The 9,628-nt window shown below is 50.5% G+C and overlaps 3 protein-coding genes across 6 annotated transcripts in view; 2 read left to right on the top strand and 1 right to left on the bottom strand.

The window, feature by feature from the left end:
* M1AP (meiosis 1 associated protein) overlaps positions 1–6,060 on the top strand; it is a 20,054-nt gene extending 13,994 nt beyond the window's left edge. The window contains exons 4-6 of the mRNA XM_021708812.1: positions 4,770–4,910; positions 5,392–5,403; positions 5,902–6,060. Coding sequence (XP_021564487.1) covers positions 4,770–4,910; positions 5,392–5,403; positions 5,902–6,060 — 312 coding nt within the window. The remainder of the gene's footprint in view (positions 1–4,769; positions 4,911–5,391; positions 5,404–5,901) is intronic.
* A 1,037-nt stretch (positions 6,061–7,097) lies between these two features.
* The window catches only part of DOK1 (docking protein 1), a 2,804-nt gene continuing 273 nt past the window's right edge, over positions 7,098–9,628 (bottom strand). Inside the window, exons 2-5 of one of the 4 annotated variants that reach the window (XM_008050533.2) lie at positions 9,214–9,419; positions 8,983–9,076; positions 8,591–8,775; positions 7,099–8,346 (exon numbers count right to left, since the gene is read on the bottom strand). In XM_008050533.2, coding sequence (XP_008048724.1) covers positions 7,540–8,346; positions 8,591–8,775; positions 8,983–9,019 — 1,029 coding nt within the window. In that variant the 5' untranslated portion in view covers positions 9,020–9,076; positions 9,214–9,419 and the 3' untranslated portion in view covers positions 7,099–7,539. Of the gene's footprint in view, positions 8,347–8,590; positions 8,776–8,982; positions 9,077–9,213; positions 9,537–9,628 lie in introns of those variants that run through there. The other 3 variants (XM_021708809.1, XM_021708811.1, XM_021708810.1) reach the window with 3 other exon arrangements.
* The window catches only part of LOXL3 (lysyl oxidase like 3), a 21,215-nt gene continuing 20,554 nt past the window's right edge, over positions 8,968–9,628 (top strand). The window contains exon 1 of the mRNA XM_021708806.1: positions 8,968–9,039. The gene's annotated coding sequence lies outside the window, so the exon portion shown is untranslated. The remainder of the gene's footprint in view (positions 9,040–9,628) is intronic.

Below are 9,628 nucleotides of genomic sequence, written 5' to 3'. Positions count from 1 at the left end.
TTTTTTTTTTTTTTTTTAGAGATGAGATTTCACTGTTGCCTAGGCTGGTCTTGAACTGCTGAGCTCAAGTGAGTCTCCTTCCTTGGTCTTCCAAAGTGCTGGGATTACAAGCATGAGCCACTGCATCCAGCCACTACACAACAGACTTTTTTTTTTTTTTTTTACTCAAAATCTTACTCTGTCACCCAGGCTGGAATGCAGTGGCATGCTCACAGCTACCACAGCCTCAACCTGCTGGGGTCAGGTGGTCCTTTCACCTCAGCTTTCCAAGTTGCTGGACCTACAGTTGCACACCACCACGTCCAGCTAATTTTTTAAAATTTATTATAGATCTGAAGTCTCATTGCCTAGGCTGGTCTTGAACACGCCTCTGCCTCCCAAAATGCTGGAATTACAGGCATGAGCCACTGCGCTCAGCTCATACAATAGATTTTTAACTTAAAAAAATCCATCCACAAACAAACGCATAAATCAGTGTAAAATAGAAGTTTTTTGTTTTTTTTTTTAAGTTGAGGTCTCATACTGTTGCCCAGGCTGGAGTGCAGTGGCATGATCATGTCTTACCACAACCTCGATCTCCTAGACTCAGACAATCCTTCTACCTCAGCCTTCCAAGTAGCTGGGACTACAGGAACACACCACCATTCCTGGGTAATTTTTAAATTTTGTGTAGAGACAAGGTCTTGCTATGTTGCCCAGACTGATCTCAAACTCCTGGGCTCAAGCATTCCTCCTGCCTCAGCTGCCCAAAGTGCTGGAATTACAGGTATGAGCCACCACACTCAGCCAGCACAATACATTTTTAATTAAAAAAAATTAATTCACCAACAAATACATAAAACAGTGTGAAAACAGAATAGTTAAAATGATAATAATTCAAATCCTGAGCCCTATCAGAATTTACTTGAGCTAACTGAAAAGGAGTGCCCTGCAACTTCTTAGTTATTCCAGGCTTGAAGAGGCCATGACCTCAGAGCAGGGGTAGATCACACCCCCCCCCTCCGTGCACACAAATAACATGGTTTCTATATCATTTATTTCCAATGTGATGGATTTAATAAGTATTGAGCAGACTTTCCTTCACGTTTTGGATTTGTTCTTCAGTAAGGCAGCACATCTCTAGATACAAGCAAAACGTTAAGAAAGCATGAACTTCTTAAGATGCACTTAAAGCTCTTGGCACAGTGCCTGGAACATGATAGGTATTCCATTGATTTTTTAATTATAATTATGATGATGGATTTTCCCATGCCCAAACACATGCCCTGTCCCCAAAACCTTTTATTGAGGATGCATGATGCCCCCAGAAGAATCAGTGGAGTCTTGCCCTAGAAAGAGGTCACCAACCATAGGAATAGTACACACCTCTTTTTCTTGGAGACATAAACAGGTTTCCTACCACTTTCTGGTGCCTGCCAGACCTCCCCTCCTTCAAAGTGTTCAGAGCTTTCCCTCCCTCATTCCAGCACATTCCCTCTGGAGTCTAATTCTAATGCTACAGGAAGTGTTTTCTACTTCACTGTGTCACTTTTTAGATGTCTTCCACAAGACACTGATATCCCTCTTTCCCCTTAAAATCTTTTTCTTTTCCTCTTATATTATTTCTTTTAACTTTTCATTTAAATTAGAGTGGGTAGACCTAGGGTGTTTTCTCTCATTTTATGTAGCAGAGAGACTGTTATGATTTGTACCAGGTGTAACTGATGATCACCCCCAGCAAGAGGACATAATTAACAGATGGTTGTGACAGTTCTGACTCCATATTTCCTGGAATTTTGTCGTTTTCCTTAAAAAACCACCACAGAAAATTGTCTCATTTCCATGGCTCGTTTAAAAGGGTTCACCTGCAAAATCTGCTTGGAAGTCAGTCTCCTTCCCCAGGTGCTAACCTCTGTCATCTCCATGGCACATGGCGAAGTGCCACCTTCTGTTCCATCATACTTTTCATCCACAGAGTCTTTGTCCCCAGTATTCTGACCCCTCTTTTTGTCCTGTGCCTGGCTGAGTTGGGCACTGCCCTTGGCTGAGTTGGGCCCTGCCCCAAACTCGCCTCCTTGTTCTACTACAGGCTTCCTGTCCCTGCTCTCTCCTTCTCCTCTTGCTTTGCAGGCTGCTTTTACCACCTTCTTGAACCCTCTCTGGACATTCCAGAGATATTCCCCAATCAGCCCATTCTTTTTCTTCCTCCTCCTCTTCTTTTATTTTTATTTTATTTATTTATTTGTTTGTTTGGGTTTTTAGAGACATGGTCTTGCTCTTTTCCCCAGGCTGGAGTGCAGTGGTGCAATCATAGCTCACTGCAGCCTCCAACTCCTAAGCTTAAGCGTTCCTCTTGGGATTGTAGGCACAAGCTATCATGCCTAGTGCCCCCAATCAGCCCATTCTAACCCAGTTGTTAGCAACATAACCAGACTTTATCATTCTCAGCATAGCATAATTTATACAATACACCATACAAGACTTGATTTCATTCATATGTATACATATATGAATATAATATATATACTTTTTATTTTAAAGATGTGGAGTACAATTCAGGATTAGGGACATTTGTTTTGAAGAATTATAATTCTCAAAAGTCCACATTCACCATTAAATGTGCTACCCCCCCCCCTGGGATGAACACCTACTTCAAGGTACAAGTCATTTCCTAACTTCTCTCTCCATTGTTATATACTCTTTCATTGTTATATACTTTCATATACTCTCTCTGAAATATTCCAGACCAAGGAAGAAGAGTAGTACCTTGGGGTACTGGTGATTCCAGTAGGAAGTCCCTTTCTCCCGAGACCAAAGTGAAATGGCTAGGCTGTCGCCAACACCTTCGGAGGAATTCAGATAAGCCTCAACTGGGATTGAGCCTCAAAACATGCTAAACACCAAAGATGAACCAGTATTTATGTATGTCCCTGTTTCAGAAAAGAGAATGGTTGCTATTGGCCAAAGGGGAACTCCTGAGCCCAGGACACAGCCAGAGGGTCCCTGCCAGCACCTTCTATGTGATCATACCATCACACTCCCTCACACTGCTGGTGAAGGCTGTGGCTACACGGGAACTAATGCTGCCTGGCCCCTTTCCCCTGCTGCCTGAAGACCCCCCTGATGACAGCCTTAAGATTGTGGAGGCAAGTAGAGCCCAGATGCCATGGACAGTTATGGGGGAGAAGAGTTCAAAAAAGAGATGAGAAAGAGGAGTGAGCCCATGGGGAATGGGTGGGAGTGGAGGGTAGAGTGTGGTAAGCGATAAGAGAAGCAAGTAAGGATAGGAATGAGGAAATGGAAGAAGAAAGTCGACACTTCGATTAAGCAGGGTAAGAAATGAAGAAGAAGGGAGACTGGCCTGAGGAAAATAAGGTTGAGGAGAGAGAGAATTGAGAGTGAAAGGATCTTTGGTATACGTGACTGACTCGGAATTAGAGCCATCCTAGAGGAGCATAAGATGTGTGTATTCACACCCTTGAAATCTGATTAAAGGGTAGCTGTGAAGGAGAAAAGGGAAAGTGTCATAGAAGGGAAACATGAAAGCAGGCAAGCGAGGGTGAGTGGAGGCAGGGGAGGAAGTCGCCACACAGGCACCTCCCGCTCCAGGTGATGCACTTGATTCTTGTGTGGTTTCGTCTATGCACTGGCTGGCACTCCTGCTGCTACAGCCCATCCCCATCTCCACCCTGGAGAGGAGATTGTGAAATTAGAAAAGAGTGAAGGGAAAGGAGAGGACACAGTGGAAGGCAGAAGAAAAAAACAAAGGCAGAGGGAGTAAAAGGTGACAAAGAAGCATCCATCTTCGTGTGGGTTTCCATGTCTTTGTGTTATTTTTGGGTCCCTTAGTGTGTATGTGCTCGAGTCTCTAGGTTGGTGGCAGTGTATGCAGATAGGCCTGTGCACATCTGTATGATGGTGAGTTCTTATGGGTCTAATTATCTGCATTATATGTGTGTGTGTGTGTGTGTGTGTATACCTGTGTTTGTGCACATCTATTTCTGTTTGTTGTGAAAAAGAGGAAAAGGCAACCAATGTAGGAGCCCAGGATAGGAAGGGCTTCAAAATAAGACTCATATGCAAAGGGAACAAACAGCTCTGAAAGCCATTTTTTTCCTCCTCCTTTTTCTCCTCCTCCTCTTTCCCCTCTCTTCCTTGGATTTAGATTCTGTATTTGCTCTGCTGAGGGTGGGAGGGGTGATTCTAGGCAGGGAAAAGTGGAACCATGTTGCCGCTGGCTCACTGGCTTATGGCAGAAAGGACAAGGCCTAGGATTGTGCTCCTGGCTTGGCGGCTGCAGAGATGCAGAGAGATGAGCACAAGTGGCCATGGCTCACTCAGTGTCTCACTTCTGGGCCAGTGGTTCCTGGCACAGGATGTTATGGCCGGAAAACCTGACTGCACAGGAATGCTGTAATCCCGTGTCCCCCCTTTTACATTCAGCTTAGCTCACCTAAGAGAACTCTGAGAACTCCCTGTACTCACCTTGAGGCTGTGAGCACGCCCACCCTGTCAAGTAACCTGCAGACATACCCTCCCTCTCCCTCGATGCTCGCACTGGATCCCTTGTAACCCTCATGGTGCTCCCTTTGGGGGCAAGAGTGTTCAGCATTCCTAAACACCTGGGGTTGCTCCTGCTTCTCTACCCTTGCCTGACATTCACCTCACAAGCACTGGATCTCAGGCCTTCACGCTTCCTCCAGTCTCTCACACTCGCTGGTCTCTGCCTGATGTCTTGTGTCCTATGACTTCAAGTTCCCTGAGTGAGGCCCCTTCTCTCTTTTTCTCAGAGCATGCTGGACAGCCTGGAGCTGGAGCCCACCTACAACCCCTTGCAGGTTCAGAGCCACCTGTACTCACACCTGAGCAGCACCTTAGCCAAGCCTCAGGGGCGGCTTCACCCAAGCTGGGAGAGCCGGCCCCAGAGAAAGGTACTACTCATCTCCCTCCCTCTCCTTCCTTACTTCCTCTCTCCTCTTTATGCCCAGAGTCCAAGAAAGCCTCCACCTCAATCCCCAACACTGCCCCCATCCAAGGGAGTAGCCCTCCTCCCAGATCCCACCCCTGAGAGAAGGGAGAACCAGGCCAACAGGGGAGAAAAAAAAGACAAAAGAAACTAGAACCCTTACTGGGTACAAAAGTTGGTCCATGTAGGCATTTACATAAGATAATGTTTAGGTGTTTTAATTGTAGTGTTTATGGTAACTCATTAGTCACTTAACAGATGTGTGCCTTTAAGCAAACTGGCTACACAGGAACTACAATCACAACCCTCTCCTTGAAAAAAAAGGCCGAAGGGAAGATGAGAAAATAAATGCCCAAGGGAAGGGAAATTAACATTTATAGAGCACCGGTCATTTGCCAGGTTTTATAAGTACTTTCACATATATTTTTCTCATTTAATCCTCACAGCATCCCTGCAAGGTAAGTGTTATGCTCATTTTTACAGATGAGTAGAGGAGGCTGACCAAGTAGCTTGGAGGCAGGGCTTTGGTGACAAGGAGATTAAAGAGAGAAGAGTAATCGAGGATGAAGAACTATTTTTATGAAGTCCATGTTCTATAATATTTGGGTTTCCTTTGCCCTTATTAATTTTTTCCTAGTTTTTCAGTAATAGAGCCTTTGGGGAAACGTCTTAGCTAAATTACAGAAGAAGGATGTTTCCATACTACAGTCAATCTAGAGGTGGGAGCAGAGGTCACAAGTTAGCTGATGGACAAGCTGACAGAGGAGAGACACTGGGCAAGGTGATAGGCACCTGTGGAGGCCGGGGCTCAGGAGACTCCACAACCACGGTCCTGGGACTTGAGGCTATCACTCCACAGTTGGGACTTACGAAATAGTTAGGACAGGAAGCCCAACAGGAAAAGGACAGGTGCGCAGGAATTCTGGTCTTCAGAGAAGGCTCTGGTTTCTTTGCAGGTTGGGCAGCTGCAGACCAACCGAGCTCGGGCCACAGTAGCCCCCCTGCCTATGGCTCCTGCCCCAGGCAGAGCCCCCAAGATGCCAGCAGCCAGCAAAGCTTCCTCAGAAGACTTCTTCCTGCCTTTGGAGTGGGAGGAGTATCCCTCGGGGCCCTAAGTCACCAGCACCAGATCCCAGCTGCCCTGCTTAACGACATTCATGCTAAGGCTCGCAAGATGGCTATCTGTGGTCAGACCTGCTTTCCATCCACCTGAGCCTCTGTGAGTTCAGGATGGCTGGGCAACAGAGACTTCTGCTCCATTTTTGGTACTGCCACCACCCCATTCCTCAGGCCAGCAAGTGACACACCTGATGAGCCTGTCCCTTCAGGGACTCCTGTTTTCTTTTGGATCATTTGTTTCTGTTAACACAGATGGAGTTAAACATCCAGGAAGCCTCCACCATTGTTAGGAACATTCCTAGCTTAGAATTTCTTCTTGTAGCTCAGTGTAAGCAGGTGGATGAGGTTAAGTCACCTTCAGGAAACTGGGCCTCAGGAACAAGGATGAGGTTCTCAGAGCTCATTACAAGTAGGATTGAAATCCAAGCCTCATCCCAGAGACTGCGGCCTTCCCACTACACCCACAACACTGCAGTTCCCTTCAGCCTCCAAAGAGACGACGAGTACCTGATGCTTGGTACCTACATGCAAAGTATGTGTCGGGGTGAGGGAGAGGGAGCAGGGGCTGTCATGTAGCCGAGAACAGGGGAGAGGGCGGTATGAAAAAGGCCTGCTCCTTTCCTGCTACCCTTTCCCCACATGTGCCTACCTTCTTGCTGATCTCTCCATCCACAGAATAATCACTACCATTTATAAAACACTTACCTTGTGCTTCATATTATTCAAGAATTGATCACATTTCATACAAACAACCCTGTGAGGTTGACCCATTAATAGTTTTCCCAATTTATAGGGGGCAGCAGGGGAAACGGGACTTGTAGACATTGTGCAACTCACCCAGGGTCACAGAGCTAGCATCCAGCACAGGTCAGCCTGACTTGACTACCCAGACTCTGAACCGCACAGTGCTCAGCTCCCCTCCCAGGAGCCCTTTCCTCTTTCTATGGCTCCCAGTACACGCCTGGTTCTCCTTTTGATTCCCTCCACACCCACCCAGCCAACGTCCCCGCTTTGTCTATTCACACACAGACCGCTTAAACCCAGGCTGACTTTAATGAGAATTGCAAAATGTTTTATATATTCTCTGGCAAAGAACAATGCAGAGGCAAGGATCCAGGTACCATCCAACATCTCCCCACAGCCTCCAACAGTCCCCTTAAACTGCACCCAATCCCACCAAGTACCCCTTTCCACAGACCTGGTCCAGCAGTTGTCCCTTCTTTGGGGGAAGTGGGGAAGGGATGGTTTCGGGGTGCTGACTGGCCCTCCCCAAAGCCATTCCTCAGCCCTACTATCTGTCCATTTGCTAGGACTTTCCCAAACTGATTGTCCTCCTCTTGACTTCCCTGATCCTCTGGTCCCCTGGTCTCACACAGCCCTTCCCACTGTGGTTCCAGCTGGTTCTAACAGTCTTTTTTGATACCAGTGCCAGCTCCCATTGGACCTCCTCAGCAAGCCTAGTCTTGCCCTATTTCTCAGGTAGAGCTCTCTGACTTGACCCCAGCCCTGCCAGTCCCTACTCTAGAGAGCCCACAGTCCCAGCTCCCTGAGGTCCCACTCTTCTGGACCTGGCTGTACAAGGCAGTGTCAGAGCTCTGGCTTTTGCTGCCACTTCCAGTTGCAGTGCCAGGTTCGGGGAAGGCCGGGCCCTGGGGCTTGGGAGCCAGGAGGGGCTTAGTGCTCCGAGGAGGTGGAACAGCGTAGTCGTCAGTGGCAGGATTATAGGGGAGTTCATATCCCTCCTCCTTCATCCGAGCCTGGCACCACCATGCATCCTTGGGCTCCTGGGGCAGATCATAAAGACCCCGGGGAGGGGCTGGGGCTATGCCCTCCGGTTCATCATAGATGGGGTCCTCTTTGGGGTCCGTCAGCTTGGCCTTCAGCAACTGCTGCTGCACGTGTTCATACAAGCCCCAGTAGAGAGGTTTCTTCAGCCCCTCCCCTACCACAGCAGGGGTGCTGTCCAGGGGATCTGAGTACAGGGAGTCCTGAGAAGGGCCTGGAGCAACGCGCAGGGAGTCTAATGGTTCAGCATACAGGGCTGGGGGACTGCTGAGGAGTTCCTGGGGGCCGGGAGGGGGAGCCAACCTTCCCTCTGCCACCTCCCCTTCATGGGAGTCAGCTCTGAGAACATCCTGTCCCTGCCCAGCCTTTCCCTGGGCCTTCTGCCGGTTGATGGCCGTCTCGACAGCCTGAAAGATGTCATTTCCCTGTGCTGTCTGGAAGGTGAAGTTTCCAGGGCCTGAGGGGCAGCGGCGGCCAGCCTCAAACGAGAACATGACCTGAGGAGGGTATAGAGGGAAACACATTACCAAGAGCCATCAGAGTAGGTGAGTCACAGGGCCTGAAATAGTTAGGGTCTGTACAAAGAAGAGACTACTCGGGGACGGAGGTGGGACCACAGGTAGATAAGGAAGGGGGATTCGAAGGTCAGAGTTTCCCATCTTCCTCTCTTGCCCCCACCCTGCCCACAGCTGCCCAGACCAGGAAGCCCTCCCTGACGTTCCTCCCTGACAGCCCCTGCACCTTGTCCCGGCCATAGCGACGCAACAGAGTGTACGGCCACGAAAAAAGCGGCTCCAGTATCTGAGTTTGGGCCCCCGCGGTCAGGAGAGTCAGCCTCTCAGCCTCTACCCTCAGCACGTAGGAGCCATGCAGGCCACAGCGCTCGGCGGCCTCAGTCCTCTGCACGGTTACCCAGAACTGGGATCCTGGAAGGCATACACAGGCGGGCAGCTGGGGAAAACTGGAGGCTGGGTGGGGGCACTGGAAGGACTCAGGAGCACAGTGCGCAAGAATTCACTTGGAAGCCGGACCTCAGGGGCTTCCTACGTCCCCAGCGGGCCCCTGGGTGCCCGCCGGTTTCCCAGGGGCACTCCTTCCCACTCCATCCCTGTCCCGGCTTCTCCGGCATCTACCTTCCCAGGTGGGACTGTATAAGGAGTTCTCCAGCATCTCCAGCGCAGAAAGCTTCGGTGGGTCCTCGGTGGGCGCCAAAGCCCAGCTGCCTTTCTGCAGTAGAAAGAGCGTCGAGGACCCTACAATTCCCTCGACGCGGCTTGGGTGGGGTCTGAGCCAGGCCCGCGTCGCTACCACCATCACCGCCCCCACCTCGCCCCGGCCCCTCGCCGGCAGCCGGGTCCCCTCACCGGAAAGGCGTTTCGGCACAGCGTCTGCACCCAGGCGGCGCTGGACGGCGCGTCGGCCGCCAGCAGGTGTGAGCGCTGCGCGGTGTCCAGGCGGAAGGCAGTGGCGCCGGGCTCCGGGGGGCTCTCCACGGCCACGGGAGCCACGCTCACACACTCGGCCAGACGGATCACCTTGCAGTCCAGGCGGCGCGAGCCCCCGCGGCCGCCTCCGGAGCCCGACCCCTTATGGTCGAAGAACTCCAGCCGCGCTACGCCGTGGGGGCTGGCCGGGTAGAGCACGGCCCAGGTCTTCCTCCACCTCTAGGAGAGAGCAGCAGACGCTGGGGAGGGAGTGGCGTGCGCGCGCGGCCCGGGCCCCGACGCGGGGGAGAGCGCGGCGCAGCCAGATTTGGGGTCTGGGGCTCCTCGACCCGGG

Source organism: Carlito syrichta, unplaced genomic scaffold, assembly GCF_000164805.1.
Source record: "Carlito syrichta isolate Samal-C Ts95f unplaced genomic scaffold, Tarsius_syrichta-2.0.1 Scaffold148882, whole genome shotgun sequence".
NCBI classification, from domain to species: Eukaryota; Metazoa; Chordata; class Mammalia; order Primates; family Tarsiidae; genus Carlito; species Carlito syrichta.
Note: the sequence above shows the minus strand (reverse complement) of the source record. Positions and strands in the feature narration are given on the sequence as shown.